Below are 15,504 nucleotides of genomic sequence, written 5' to 3' on the forward strand. Positions count from 1 at the left end.
AACAGTTGATAAATACGTTGATAAATCTTGAACTAATTTCCTGGTTATCGTTTGACTTACGAGAAATACGCGATAATTACTAATACGATTATTGCGATAGCTTCGGTCTTGTTCGCTCGTCGGCTCGTCTCTCTCTCTCTCTCTCTCTCTCTCTCTCTCTCTCTCTCTCTCTCTCCGGCGACACTTTTCGCAACCCTCGAGACCTTGGAGGCTTTGGTGTGCGTGAGTTTCGTACATCTGGCGAAATCTCACAACGCACACCTCATCGCTGAAGATATACAGCATATTACAGTGTACAAGGTGATCGGTCAAGGTGAAAGGCAGACTCTCGAAAAACATTAGCGACGGTGGGAGTTTGGGGAATTTTCCGAGAAGTAAAAGAAACGTTACAGCTTCTTCATTTTTGCTCCTATCGGCTTACTATATCGACTGCCAGAACTACTTTCGATTAGAAACATCAAATTGTTTTAGAGGAACACTAAAATTCTGGAATTCACTAGAATTCTGTCAATTGTATCGAAATTCTAAAAATGATTCTGAACATGGACACGTCGCTATATCCTTTATTTCCCGGGGAACACTGCACGTGGACCACCTTGTATATACATACATATATGTATTAGTACAGCGACGAAACTCGCTTACGAATGATCACGGGACTGACGTAATATCGCCTAGGCCCCACTACTCGAACCGAAGATCGGATCGAGGTTTCAAAGTCCCTGACGAGGAGCAAGCGCGCGCCAGTACGCTCCTTTCGTTACTGAAGGTAAGACGCGAGTAGAAAATACTTGGAATAATCATATAACAAATAGAAAGCATCAAACATTTTCAAAAACACGATCTGATATTAAATAAAAGTATAAAATGTAACGAAATAATTATTACAATTGTAACATATTAAAGATTAAAATACAAAGAATAATAAATTGAGATAAAATAAAATACTTAAAGCGAAGTATTTTATTTTATATTAAATAGAATGAAAAATCTTTCAATATTAACCGTATTGATGCTTAAAATGCCGCGTATAATAGTACTTTGGATGATATAAAACATGTATTTTGGTTCGCTGTCGGAAAAATATTACACGGGTGAAATGTTATCGCATTAGCTGGCTACTAATAATCAGGTCGATGCAAAGCGACGTCAATTCAATATTCGTTCGATCGATTGGATTAATTACAAACGCGTTATAATTCCAGTGAAGATGAAAACGTTACTCTCGGCCGTTTTCGCGGTGCTGTGCATCCAGGCGGTGTTCGGCGTAGATCCAAACGAGCACAACAAAGTGGTCTGTTATTGGAATAGTACCGCTTATGAGAGGCAAGGTGAGGCCGTTTGCTAGTTATACTCATTACTCATATTCTTGTGACGCATAAACTCTAGAGGAATATTCATGAATTTGTGGAATTAAAGGAAATGATTTCCTTATAAGAATTGCTTCTCGAGAATTAGAAGCTATCAAGCGTGTGAAATCTATTTATATAAAAAATTAATATAACGTTTTGCTAATTTTACTACGCAAGAATAATAAAAATTAAAATATGCGTTGTACTCCTTTAGACGGCATAACTAAAAATAACTGTATTACCGAATTGCACAAGTAAATCGTTTGCGGGAAGGTATAGTCTTATTTGTCTTTTTCAGATTTTAGATGACAATAACAAACATTAAATATAATTTTTGTTTATTCGAGTTCGATTAATTTATTGTAGTTAATATGAAATATATCATCGTTAAAATATTATCATTATTATTTTATATATAAGTTTTAAAAATTAAAATAACTATGAGAGAAATATATTAAAATTTTTCTTCAATAATTTCGGTTATGTAAGATTTCCTATCTTATTAATTGTGTTTGTAAGATATCTGAAACGTATGCTTCATGTCGAACCTTCTCTGGTTTGTATTTATTAGAGAGTTTGTCGGCACTTGTGTTTGTGCTGCGATAGACGTTAAAGTCAAACATCGCTAACAGAAGTGTAAATCTAACACAGACATTTCACATAGCAATTCATAATTGGAAGTCAATATCACAAATTATAAATGTGATTTTAGATTCTTCCCGTTTTCTAGCTCTCAATTTATTATTCAAATCGATTGTCGTCTTATTATTGCTTATTATAATATAATATAATATTATAATATAATTACTTATTGATATACTTTATATATTTGCAAATAACTTTCTTGTCTTCGAAGGTCCAGCAAAATTTCAACTTGAGGACGTCAGAAATGCCTTATCTCTCTGCACCCACCTGATCTACGGATACGCTCACATCAATTCCGACTTCGAGATTGTTCCCGGCTCGCCGAGTTTAGATACCGGATCGGGCTACTCCTATTACAGACTCGCCACGCAGCTGAAGCGATCGTTTCCCGATCTGAAGGTCTACCTGAGCGTCGGAGGGAACTCCGATCCTTACGACGAGGAGCACAAGTACCTCGTGCTGGTGAGCCCGTTATCGGTGTTATCAATCTTATTGTTTCCCGTGAAAATCTCCAATATTTAAATATAAATATATTAAACAGCGTTAAAGCAAAACTTTTTAAATCCAATCCGAGTGATCGAAAGATTCCATTTAAAAATACGAAATAAGAGCGCAATAATCAGCAAGCGATAAAATGAGAAATTAAATAAAACGAAATACTTGGGATCGATAGACCGAGACTTCGGAAGGTAGAACGAGGTTCATCAATTCCGTGAACCGGCTGCTGAACGACTACGACTTCGACGGAATCGACCTTGCGTGGCAGTTCCCGCCGGTCAAGCCCAAGAAACAGCGCAGCACTCTCGGTTCCTTCTGGCATGGACTCAAGAAAAAACTCGGCTACGGGAAATTCAAGGACGAGAAGGAGCAGGAGCATCGCGACGGCTTCACGATCCTGGTCCGCGACCTCAAGTCGCAGCTTCGACCGAGATTCAAGGCCCTGACCATCACGGTGTTGCCTCACGTTAACTCTAGCAGTTAGTATCCTACGTGGGCAATAATTGATAACAAAATTAATAACATATATTAACAATAATGTTTATAATTGTTTATAATCGTGATATTATATATTATTATGATACACTGCAATATCCGTAACTGTAAATTATATGCTTTAAACATAATTGAACGTAATTATTTTTCTTTGACAGTTTACTACGACGCCAGGTTGTTGGCGCCCAACATCGATGCCGTGCATCTTTTCGCTTTCGATCAAAAAACACCGGAACGCAACACGAAGGAGGCTGACTTTACGGCGCCAATCTATGCCAGTTACGGACGCGTGCCGGAAGACAATGTCGACGTTGCGACACGGTAAGTCTTGTTCCTATCTCACGATGCGTCCTCGATTATTTTCCCGTATCGCGAAATATAGTTTAACGTAACGTAACTCAATCAATTTATGGCAGTTACGGCGAGGAGGCAGACAATATTGATGCTGCAGCAAGGTAAACCTTTCTTCCCACAGTGGCACTTATTATTTCAATTTATAAAATGCAGCATATAAAATACACCACGCCTGTAGTAAATTTACAATTCCTTTTTTTTTCTCTTCATTTTTCTATATTGAATTTTTATATTAAATCCCACTTTCTCCTATGCTTAATTCATAATTTGAGTAAAATAAATTATGATGCCATAATTCATTTCCCTTTTCAGGCTGATACCGCTTATAATATCTGTATATTAACATTCATAAATATTCATCGATCTTAACATATACATCCCAGAAGCTAAACGATAATAATAATAATGCCTACGTTTATGTAAATGTTTCTTTTCGTACTGGGCGCCGCGGCACGCTCCCTAATTTCTCCGTCGAAAGCAGGGTCGCTACCTCTTGCACACCGCTTTTACGGCTCGATACGGAATAAAATCGGAATAACGGAGAGCAATGTCCCGCAGGTACTGGCTGGAGAACGGAACTCCTGGCAGCAAGATCGTCGTCGGCATCCCGACGTACGCGCGCACGTGGAAGCTGACGTCCGAGAGCCAGATCTCCGGCGTGCCGCCGATCGTGACCGACGGCCCGGGCGCCCCCGGACCCAACACCAACGAGCCCGGGCTGCTGTCCTACGCCGAGATGTGCTCCAGGCTGACCGAGCACGCGGCCGGACGGCTGCGACGAGTCGGCGATCCGTCCAAGAAGTACGGCAGCTACGCCTACCAGTCGTACAACGGCGAGACCGGCGCCGAGGGGATCTGGGCGGGCTACGAAGACCCCGACACCGCCGGCAACAAGGCCACCTACGTGAAGTCCAAGGGCCTCGGCGGCGTGGCGATCGTGGATCTGTCCCTGGACGATTTCCGGGGCGTGTGCACCGGCGACAAGTATCCGCTCATCCGGGGAGCTAAATACAAGCTGTAAAGAGCGGCTATTCGATCTGGTGACGGTAATCGGAATCGAAATTCGCGGAAATTTGTATCAATGTCGCGGAGGAAAGAAAGCTCGGAAAAAAGGAAGAATATTTCGGAGAATGCCGGCCGCGATTCGCGCACGATAGTCTCGTATTTATATATATATGCATTGCCCGGCGAGCCATCGAGACTCTTAACGAGAGAGAATTTTTAACGAGAGAATTTTAATGAGCGGGGATCGCTGGCGCTTCGAATGTACTGTACGTGAGGATAATAAAAAAATATCGCTGCTTTATTATTCAAGTGGTTTGATCTTAATCCTCCCCATTATTTTCGAGAGATAAGCTCGTGTCCCGCGCGAAGAATAGGTGCGACTAAAGTCATAAGCCTCATAAGAATTCAGTTTGCACACGGAGTTGTTGCCGGCGCGTTGGAATCGTTTCCTGTACAAGAGAATTTTTATATTGCTATCTTGATTTCTCGAGGATGGAAGCTATGCAGTTCTATGCACAAGCTCCCGTCGATTTAATTTATAAAGAAGTGACGAAGAGACGCCGATCCTAAAAAGGACGAAGGGTAGAAAGGTATGAGAAAAACTGGGAGCTGGCACATCGACAGACATAGAGAGACATTCACATATATGATATATATATATATATATATTTTTTTTTTTATATAGATAATATATTTTTTTCGTGCAGTCTATTTTTCCGGCCAAACGATACATTTTGCACGGGTGTATAACAAAGGTTCTCTCTGTAAACGGACTATAGACTCGTTAACATATCCATCAACATCGAGGATTACGTCAAACCGGATACAGTTAATAATCCGCAGCCATTCTCACGCCCGGTTCGAAGTCAAACCTCCTCTCCCATATCTCGGCACAATGAATCCCAAAACGAAAGCATACAAAAAAAAAAAACAAAGATACGCACACAGTGAGCCGCTCGCTAAATCTAAATCGTCCTATCGCGATTTATTCGACTCGCGATCCGTTAACGCGGATCGCGCGCGCGTCTCCGATCGTGCTGAACGCCGTGTGGTGGATCGCAATCCCGTAAACTCGTAAAATACGTACTCTTTTTTTTTCTCTTCTTTTTTTTTTTTACAAAATACTGGGAGTGGTGGCTTTGCAGGTCAGCTTCACGTAATCTCTCTACGCTACGCTTCGACAACTCGATTAGAGTTGTAACGCTTAACGAAGGAAGGGCACTCGTGAGAATACAATTACAATGCAATAACATATATTAACGAATACTCTCTCGCACCTAATCCGCGCGCTTTGGTGTCGCGCTGTATAAGGTATCCTACGTATTATCTCACCAGCTCGATTCGCGAGTGTCCTGCACGCGTGTTAAAATCGCGACGGAGTCGAGAATCGTGTAAATGCCCCTTAAATGCGCGCGCGGCATTCTTATTTTGTCAAACGTGTGGCGCGGGATCCTCGACGTCGTCGTTTTCTCTCGCGATATCGCCTCGCGAATCGGAAATGTGCAAATTAGCGGCGGAAATGAATCGAAAACGTAACGTGTGTTTTGTGTGTGTGTGTGTGTGTGTGTGTGTGTGTGTGTGTGTGTGTGTGTTTGTTGAAAATAGTTTTGCTGCTTTGACGATTGCGAATTTATAAGATCCGCAATCCGAGATTGTAGCATCGTCACTCACTTTCATCGATCGTCAATCGTGTTACGATTTTAACGCGCAGGTGAGCTCACGCGAACCGACTCTATCTCCCTCGTGACGTACGTTTCGCGGACAGAGGAAGGGGGTAGGGTGGGGGGGTGGAGGGTTTCGAATTACCCTCTATTTTATTTATATGCACGTATGGGTTACCTACGACACGACGACGGTGGGTAGGAGGGCGGGGTTGAGTGCGTATCTCGAATCATCGCGCGTCACGAATTACACGTTCGAATCACACACCTTATGTTTGTTATGTACTTAATACTGGAACGTTCATTCAAAATGCTTAGGTTTTATATAGGCTTTAATGCTGTCGCGACGCAATATATGGCACTTGGATTTACGCGTGTACATCCGTTGTTTGTATAGGTACATACTTGCTGCTCTCCACCGGAACGATCGTCGTCCACGCGTCAACGGGACGAGCACGTGGAGACTGAGCGAACGTAGGTGGTATATCGCGAAATCTTATTTGTCCCCACAAATATAAACCGCTGCTTTCCCAGCACCTCGCGTATGACGTCAATTTAATAACGCGCGATGATATCAGCTACAGTTAAAGAGCGAACGTTATCAGGTTACAGAATTAATAATAATTATACAAAGACCAGCTTTGAAGAGAATAATAAGTAGAAGTATTTCGTATATTCTCTAAGAGTCTCTCATGATACTCTAAAACGTAATTGGAAGGTGGTATAGTTATAAATTCCGCATTACGAATTTCATTTTCTCGAAAGTTACCACTCTGGCTAGACCGTATATATAGATGCGATGCACCCACCTACGTTCACTCGTTTCTCCAATCGCAAACAGGCGATTCGCAAAAGCCGCCGTGAGTAATTTTCGCGCCCGGCACGATATTATACCGCTCGGTTGTTTCCTCGATATATATAAAAAATAATTCGGAGTGGTGCTGTCGCCGCGAAAACTTGGGAGGAGCTCGCGATTAAAGCGTCCGCGATGATCCCAGGCAGTTTAGTGGAATGAAATTGGTTTTTACTTTCTCTCTTTCCTCTCGCCGCCTCGCTTGAAATCCTTTTGGTTCGCTATCGCGCGGATGCGGGTATACGAACGATTAATTAGCTCCGATTGTGCGCACCTGTGCACACGGGAGATATAAAGTGTTGATCTCTGTGGACTTTTAAAAAACCAAGCGACGAGACGCGATAAACTTTCGCGCGAGTAATAATGGATTATAAGTCGCTGAGTTGCTATATATAAAGCTTTTTTTTCTTTTGGGTCGCGACACTGACCACTTCGTCCTATAAAAGTAAAAATGTCCGATCAAAAGCAATAAAGGGTTATTGGATCTCGAGACGCCGGAGCAGCGGATCGGGGATACGCAGAGCTAGGGGTAGATAATCTCTAGCTTTAAACCGAGAAAAGAGCTAGGAAGAACGAAACGGAAACGGTTTCTGTCTCTAAAGTGCTTTGCGCGTTATCGAGGCCGCGAATGGTCGTCGAAGAATGAAACGCTTCGAAACGTCGCGAGTAGTTAGCAATTTTTTCGTTATTAATAATAATAAATTCAGAATAAAGATTGAAACAGATTACAAATTATTAGAAAAATAAAGAAAAAAAATCCATCTTTCCAGAGCCCTCCCAATTAGCGGTATCTAACACAGGAGTTACTACAAAAGTAATACTTATTACTGTCCACGGTAAAAGTTGATTTAAATAATACGAATACGAATGAAATTTTCAGACAATTTTCGTATACAAGTAAAATTCAGATAGATAAATGAAAGACGAAGATAAATGCGCGCGGGAGATTTTCGTCGCGCTGCGACTTCTCGCTTGTCTCTCCCCACGCGTTCCACAACTGAGAAACAAAGAATTTAAATGAAACAAAAAACTCACCGAAAATTATTACATAAGTACCAAAAGCACAGACTCGAAGCTTCGATCTTCGTGGCTCCACTCGGCCGCGAGTAACGCCCGAAAGCAGGATTCCAGATACGAGCGTATCAGAGAGTCCTACGGTGTCTCCTTAAGAAGTCTGCTTTTTTTTTGTTTGTTACTTTTCATTTTTTTGTCTTCCTCCTTCTCTCTCTTTACGCTAATCTCTACATGACGGAACATCGTTTGACGTTGTACCTATTATCTTGGTCCACATTGTTAATGCTGAGTACCTTGAGGAGCTTCTCGGTATCCTTGAAGCTGTGCCTGCCGCGCTGCTGCTGCTTCATCAGCATCATCGTCGCCGTCGCCGTCGCCGTCTTTTTCTTCTTCTTCTTCTTCTTCCTGCGCTTGGTCTGCGGCAACGTGAGCTCCAGCATCTGCTCGAGCCGCAGGCGAATAGGCCAGCCGGCGCTGCCGTCCTCGGTGTCGCGGTGATAGGCGTAGCTCGACGTGTTAGGCTCCTGATGATCCCGCCGCTCCCACCACCACGGGTTCTTGGTCTGCTGGCCGCGCTGCGGATCGTCTTGGTGATAGCCGTTCTCCTCGGCCATCGGCCGTCTCGGCTGCACGAAGGAGTCGTGGACGCGAACCGGTCGCGCCAGCGAGGACCTCTTCTTGACCGGCGTCAGGTGAGCGGGCTGATGCCTCGCCAGGGACTTGCCCAGGCTGATGCTCCTCGCGCTCCGAATTCTCCTGAGTTCGTCGGGGGACGCCTCCTCGTCGAGATACAACTCCGCGCTCGTGGCGGGCAGACGGTAGCTGTCGCGAATCCGACGACCGACGGCCCCGCCGTCGTTCTTGCCGTTATTGTTGTTGCTGTAGTTATTGTTGTTGTTCCCGCCGCCGCTGGGGTTGCCGTTGTCCGCGTGACGGCACTGCTCGGCGCATTGCAGGCAATCGTAATACTTCTCGGCGACGTGGCGACGCGCCGAGAAACGATCGCGCATATCGGCGCAACGGCGACGCTCGTTGCCCGCGATCGCGCTACCGCCGCGTGTCACGACCTGGTGATGATAAGGCTGCTGTCACACCTCCTGCAGGTACTTGAGGGGGCAGAGGATCTCCTTGTAGAGAACGTCGCCCTCCTTGCCCGTGTGATCGGCGGAACGCACGTCCGCCGCGCATCTCACCATCGCCACCCCGTCCACCTCCTCGCCCACTTGGATCACGATCTACGTACATCGTGTAACGAACTTACGAGCGTTGGAAAATTGTGAGTTATGTTGAGAATGCGAAAGTAAAGAGATATTTAATATATACAAATCTGAAAGATTCATATTTCCAAATTTCTTCAAATTAGCGGTATTTAATACAGGTGTTACTATTATAATATACAAAAGTAACTTATTACTGTCCGAGGCAAAAGTTGATTTAAATAATACGAATACGCAGAAACTTTCATACAATTTTCGTATTTTCTTATTAAAATTACAGATACCAGGGATTTAAGAATAAAAAGGTTCACAATAACAAATTCACAAATTCACGAAAAAAATTAATGAATCTCAATGATAGAATTTCGATAGATTACAAATAAAAGTTAAGAATTTAAATACAAGAATTTCTCAAGAAGTGTAGATTAAAAATATTTTTAATTATTTAAAATGATACGCTTTTCTGGTGATTCAAGAGATCGAAATCAAAATTTTATACAGATGTTGTATAATTTAATTTCTAGGCTTAATTAATCGAGAAATATTCTCTCAGAAATTAATGAATCTTTGAAAAAAAGAGTATCTTTTAAACATAAAACTTTAATAAATATCTATATTGATAAAAGTAAGATTATGCGAGCTGAAATGTCGGCGATAAGATAATTGTTTTATGTCAATATTTTTGACAAGTAACTTTTAGCACACCGTGCACATAAATACCTGATCTCGCAGTAGAGTTTGATCAGCCAGCTGCAGGTTGCGCGTGACCTGAAGAGTCCTTTGACCGGATTCCACCCGCATAACGTACGCACTTGGAAAATAACCGGCACGGCCACCGAGACACTTGCCCTTCCACCAGTCCTTCTCGGATTTGTCGATCACCGTGATCTTGTAACCGGCCCTGTAATTAGGCGAGGCGCACGCGTTAATTACGTACACGTGAATCTCAACACACCGCATACCACACGCCGACGCATTGTAAATTACACAAACGAAACGGTAACGAGCATTAATTTGCGCGAATATTAATTTAGCTGTGACTTGCGATACACGAGCATGGGAGAATAGGGAGATCGATGTAAACAAAGTGATTATATCGCGTATCGAATAATTATCCCCGATTGCGATTAAATCATGATCTGTATTTATTATATATCGAGAGCAAAATGTAACGCAGGTCGTGTATTTCAGTTTCCACTGGGCGTTCGCAAATTAATGGCAACAATCTGATACGTATAACATACTCGTTCAATAAAAACGATTCGTTTCAACATCGATTAATCGTCTACCTCAACCCGTTCAATTATTTTATACTTACCGCGAGATTCATGCGACAATTCGCTCGAGGTGACGTCGCTATTATTACTTTTTTCGTTTCGCTGTGGCACAGCGTGCCACAATCTTAGAACATATCGCGGCATTGCTGCAAGAGGGTCTTATTTCAAAAATCGTAATTTTTCAGGAGACGCTTTTCAAAGTTTTGTATGTTCAGAGTGTAGTAGAAAATTTTCAAAATCGGTGTTTTTTCTCGAAATGCGATATTGAAAATCAACACGTGGTTTCGATGTTTTACCGGATAAACGCCACAAATCCATCTTTTCCAATGAACAACTCAAAATTGTCAATTCTCGAGATGTGACACTATTGCAGCAATGCCGCGATACATTACATTATTAATATATATTCTAAGGTGCCAACACACACAATCGAAATTTCGCACACGAAACCGCGAGAAGAGGTTAGAGGATACCTACGAAGTTAGCCGCGTACGCGCCCGCGTCTCGCCGCGGCGTGCAATACTGCAATATTCGACAGTCCGTCTCGCTCGCCGCCGCCGTGAGCGTCAAAATGTAAATAAACACCGCGTCGTGTTGTCAGTTTTTTTTTCGCTGGCGAGCGAGCGCGCTACGGAGAATCTCGCTTTCCTGGAAATTTTGGACGCGCTCCGCCGGCCTCGCCCGTCTCGCCCCCTCGCGGCTTTCGCGGCTTGGCGCGGCGACGGTGGGCGAGGGGGCGGGAGGGGGGGAGTGGGAGGAAGGTTCGACAATCGACAGTCGCGTGAGTCGCATCGCCCACTGCCCGCCGTTCGGATTTGGGCCGCCGGTGCTCCGCGTTTTTCCTCGCGTTTACGCGCACGGGGATGGATCTCACGGTGTCGGAGTACATCGGAATTGACGGATTGAGTGACGGATGATCGTTTCGGAGCACCGTGAGCGCGAGCGCGAGCCCGTGTTATCGTGTATCCGGCGCTGCCCGGCCGGCCGCTTTCAATCCGTTCGGGTTGTCCGAGTGTCCAGAGTTGGGAGTATCGCGAGTGTAATCCGGAGCGTCCACAGCGCGGACAGGAGAGGAGCAGAATCGATTGACGGATGTGATTACTGGTGATTCGAACGGACAACGATCGACGAGCGAGACGTGCTCGTCCGCGTTCGCGGCGTCGCCGATGTTTGAACCTTCCGACGTTCGCTCTGATTTAACGTATTTCGACACTCTCCGGACTCGTAAATGTAAGTTGATTCGCGAGATTCTTGTAACAGCATGTACCTAAACGTGAAATCTGTCGCGTCTGACGAAAAATCCGCCGTTGAATACGGTTTGCCGCATCGACGGTGGAGCAGATTCGTCAAGTGAATTTTCGCGCGACCGTCGAAGATACTGGAATAATCCGTACGTGGCGTCAGTATGACAGTTCCGTTGAGTGAAATTCCGTGCGACCGTCGCGTCGCCGGCTAAAGAGTGTCGCGCCGATAATGTAGATCACTCTTCGATCGAACATATATATTGAATACCGATTACGAACTGCATTTATCATTGCAAGATTACTCGCATGATAAATTTATGACATATATGAATGTACCGGATGAGTGCGCGAATTAATTGGAATATCCAATATTTAAGTTTGCAGTAATTAAATACTATATTATGTATGCGCTGGCAATATTTATATATGTGTAGAATGAGCACAATTTTATTAATATTGAATTAATTATCCAGTTACTAGAGATATTTACATTCGTAATGTAATTATCAATAATTTTATCGTATCGTAATTGGCAGGTAATTGGTAGCGCGATAACTTTTTACTTTTTCATCGCAATCACTATCTATAGCTATAAAGATTTTGTAATTAATATTGATCGTTGTAATTAATATTGATTGAATATTTCAAATTATATATACGTGAATAATTAAGAAATGTAATATTTTGCAGTGGTCACGATAATTTTAAATTAAAATCTGAGAAAAACGTTACATAAAAATTTAATAAGAAAGTATCGACAGATATATATCATTATGGAAAATATCATCGTTTTATTATTCGTAGATATAATTAACACCGAATTTTTAGCGATTTTTTCGAAACCTGATTTAATTTAGAGAGTAAAATGAAAGTGTCGAATAAATTGATCGTTATCATATTTCCGCTTTATTTAAACGCTGTTCCAGGAGTGCCGTAGAAAGGAAACGAGCGATGATTCGATCGATTCGACGTTATAATTAATATTGCGTAATCGTACTATTTGGATAAAAGGATATATTGGCTGAAAGGAGATCTGTATTGGATAAAAGGATAACTATAGCAAGGAGTATCGGAGGAACAACTAAAGATACATCGACTGGCAAGTCTATTAATAATTGTTATTTACGCGACTATAACGTTACGTTGCCATTCACGGTATTTTTTTAATCATTGCATAAATAATAATGTTGATGGAGGTAATTGCGAATTCTTCTTAAATACTTGCACGCAAGAGCATTTAAGGTATCTACATTATGATCGTGCCTACGAAGAAAATTATAATTACTCTTAAATTTTATTTTTTAAAGTAAAAATTGCACAAATTACTTTCCAAATAAGCTAGATACTCGGAATAACTTGAATCTGATATTAAATAATTAAATGATATTTGATACTACGTATAACGAAGAAATAAAATTAGAAGTAAAAATTTAAAGTCAAATGAAAAACGTTTTTTACTTCGGATTAACCAATCGGCGGATTGCTTTTTTAAATAATAATTATTAATTAATAATAATAATAATTTAATATTATAACATTAAATAATTAAAAAAACATTGTCTGGTTTGGTTATGCCCGAAGTAATGTATCCGAAATAATCCGAAGTAATGAACCTATGCATCTCTTTGAGACAAAAATATTCGTGATTAATTATTAAATTATTATATGAGGGCTTGTGAAAAGGGGATGGCAGAAGCGCCGGTTTTTTTTTCTATGCTACACGAGACAAGGTCTTACTTGAGGTCCAGCTCGTCTGGATGTCGCGCCTCGAAGTTGTACAGAACGACGTAGAGGTTGTTCGGCGGCAGGACGCGCTTGCCGGGTGGATTCAGGTGGTTCTGATTGTTGGTGTGCGGCGACGGGCACGGCGACGTGCTCGCCGACGAGTACGACTTCTCGTTGTCGTCCGGCAGCTCCATGCTGGACATCCGGATGGCGCTTCGCACGTGTTTGTGCATCCCGTGGCTCTGGCCCGGGCTGCAGGGCGCTGGAAAATAATATTTGCACGCGCGAATCCGCGGCTCGCTATATTGTTCAAAGACTAATTAGATCGGCACATGTGAAACGGCTATCTCGCGCTCTCACAGATAAAATTAAAGGTCTCGGCGTTGCTATACACATCATCCCCTTTCGAAGCGAGCAATCTGATTTTATCTAGATTTAACGTGATTTTTATAAATAATCGCATATTGAAAACCACATTTACATTTACATACGTGGCACATATCTCGAGTTCCGCGTATTAAAATTTATTGTGTTTTTAATATCTTTTTTTTCCACGCGCACGAGATTTATATATCACGAATTGCAACACTGTAAGATTACGTATCGATTTGCAAGTTATAAACTAAAATGTAAATTTTTCAGTGTTTTGCATTTTATTAATACCGCGCGTCTCTCGTAACTTGAAAATTTAAATCCGCGAATTAAAATACAAATTTTTACAGGAGCGCTCGCGCGCGATAATTGAGCACGGAAAAAAATTCATTAACTTTCATAACTTTTTTGTAACTAAATTCTTAAGACATTCAAGCTTAATTAAATGAGCTTTTAAACGGTTTTACGATTGGGGAAACTCCCTCTCTCGCTGAATCAACCGCCGTTTTACATGCGCCAACCTAATATTACACATCGCGTTATTACATTTGCGGTTACTCACACAGCCTGTTGATACTGCCGCTGTCAGAATGTCGGGGCGGTGTGGTTTCTCTTGCACCCGCGGCATAATAATCCCGCGGACGGTGCCGCACGTGCGCGGTGCCTTCCGGCGAATCCAAGCTGAGACTCTTCATCCGCAGGTTCAGCCTCTCGCGTCTACGTTGCGGACTATGCGGTGCTTGGTTTTTCATAATTATCGGTTAGAAATGTGTTAGCTCACGGTAAGTGGAGTCGCATTTTCCACGCTGACGTCGAAAATTAGGTATAATAAATCACGACTGGCAAAAGAAATATCCGAAAAGTGAAAAATCTACGTCGTTCCGACATACGTCTTCTTTTGAAAATTCCATCCGATCCGAATATTCGATTTTTAGACAGCATGAATTTTTGACGAAAAATGAAAAAATGATATTTTTTTAACAAACGTTTCAAATAATTTAGAAATAAACATCCTATTATAGGATTATAGAATCTTATACTTGACTACTAGTAACGTGAAGTTCAAAATTTGAATATTTATTTCGTTTCTTCTCTTTGAATAGACTTTTCTTTAGAAGTTTAAATTAAGACTCTTCAACGTGTAATTAAACATAAAAAATGACGAAAAGAAGTAATAATTACGAGATGAATAAAATTTCCATAATTAGTCGAGCGATAGATAACTCCATTAATTTTTACAAGTAAAATTCAGCAAATCAGTGAAAGTAATTTAGAAAGAGATAATCGATCGTCAGCGTCGAATATGGAAGTACCGGTTGCACGAGCAAGCAGGACAAGCAGTTCTTTACAGATGCACTAATTACTCAACATAATTTGTATGCTGAAATAAAAAGCTCACAAGCAGCAACAATTAAGGGACACGACTCGCGATAAATTATGGAAAATATTGAAAAAATTGCGGAAAATAAGATTTTTATTTACAATATTTACATGTGCTTCTGTCGAGAGAAATTCGCAGATAAAATTCACTCGATGTGCGCGCGTGGGATAACTTTTTGCACATAACAAGCTTTTCGGTTCTATTATTCTAAATAATATATGAGGTTTTTCAATCTTCTTCTTCTTCTTCTATTTTCCCTAATCGCGTATTTCAACGAGTAGTAGACAAGCGTTGTACGACGATAAATTATAATAAGGAAGAAAACTGCGATATATTCGGTGCGCAAAGATTCAACTCGCGTTTCTCTCGCAACGAAACGCAAAGTATACCATCGTATAAAGGCGTTTCAAC

At 41.9% G+C, this 15,504-nt stretch overlaps 3 protein-coding genes across 4 annotated transcripts in view; 1 reads left to right on the plus strand and 2 right to left on the minus strand.

Annotated features, from left to right (window-relative positions):
- Positions 1–698: 698 nt before the first annotated feature.
- LOC105454916 (chitinase-like protein Idgf4) lies at positions 699–4,653 on the plus strand. Of its 2 annotated transcripts, XM_011697890.1 has the most exons (7): positions 699–769; positions 1,206–1,331; positions 2,209–2,459; positions 2,671–2,974; positions 3,149–3,311; positions 3,407–3,445; positions 3,903–4,653. In XM_011697890.1, the coding sequence occupies exons 2-7, from the start codon at positions 1,211–1,213 to the stop codon at positions 4,363–4,365; spliced, it is 1,341 nt and encodes a 446-aa protein (XP_011696192.1). In that variant the 5' UTR covers positions 699–769; positions 1,206–1,210; the 3' UTR covers positions 4,366–4,653. The 2 variants fall into 2 exon arrangements, with proteins under 2 accessions (XP_011696192.1, XP_011696193.1); XM_011697891.1 differs by lacking the exon at positions 3,407–3,445.
- Positions 4,654–4,996: 343 nt separating this feature from the next.
- On the minus strand, positions 4,997–8,957 carry LOC105454918 (myb-like protein AA). Its single transcript, XM_011697893.1, has one exon. It carries the CDS (start codon positions 8,885–8,887, stop codon positions 8,105–8,107), a length of 783 nt encoding a protein of 260 aa, XP_011696195.1. The 5' UTR covers positions 8,888–8,957; the 3' UTR covers positions 4,997–8,104.
- An 8-nt stretch (positions 8,958–8,965) lies between these two features.
- Positions 8,966–15,504, minus strand: part of LOC105454917 — a 54,668-nt gene continuing 48,129 nt past the window's right edge. Inside the window, exons 12-15 of the mRNA XM_011697892.1 lie at positions 14,275–14,451; positions 13,353–13,602; positions 9,815–9,995; positions 8,966–9,112 (exon numbers count right to left, since the gene is read on the minus strand). Of these exons, the coding sequence (XP_011696194.1) occupies positions 8,966–9,112; positions 9,815–9,995; positions 13,353–13,602; positions 14,275–14,451 (755 nt within the window). The remainder of the gene's footprint in view (positions 9,113–9,814; positions 9,996–13,352; positions 13,603–14,274; positions 14,452–15,504) is intronic.

This window comes from Wasmannia auropunctata, unplaced genomic scaffold (assembly GCF_000956235.1).
Source record: "Wasmannia auropunctata unplaced genomic scaffold, wasmannia.A_1.0 LD335972.1, whole genome shotgun sequence".
NCBI classification, from domain to species: domain Eukaryota; kingdom Metazoa; phylum Arthropoda; class Insecta; order Hymenoptera; family Formicidae; genus Wasmannia; species Wasmannia auropunctata.

Coding starts and splice junctions, on each gene's coding strand:
- LOC105454916 (XM_011697890.1), top strand. CDS start 1,211: ATGAAAACGTTACTCTCGGCCGTTTTCGCGGTGCTGTGCATCCAGGCG. Junction 2,460..2,670: donor AGCACAAGTACCTCGTGCTG/GTGAGCCCGTTA, acceptor TGGGATCGATAG/ACCGAGACTTCGGAAGGTAG. Junction 3,446..3,902: donor AATATTGATGCTGCAGCAAG/GTAAACCTTTCT, acceptor AATGTCCCGCAG/GTACTGGCTGGAGAACGGAA.
- LOC105454918 (XM_011697893.1), bottom strand. CDS start 8,887: ATGCGCGATCGTTTCTCGGCGCGTCGCCACGTCGCCGAGAAGTATTAC.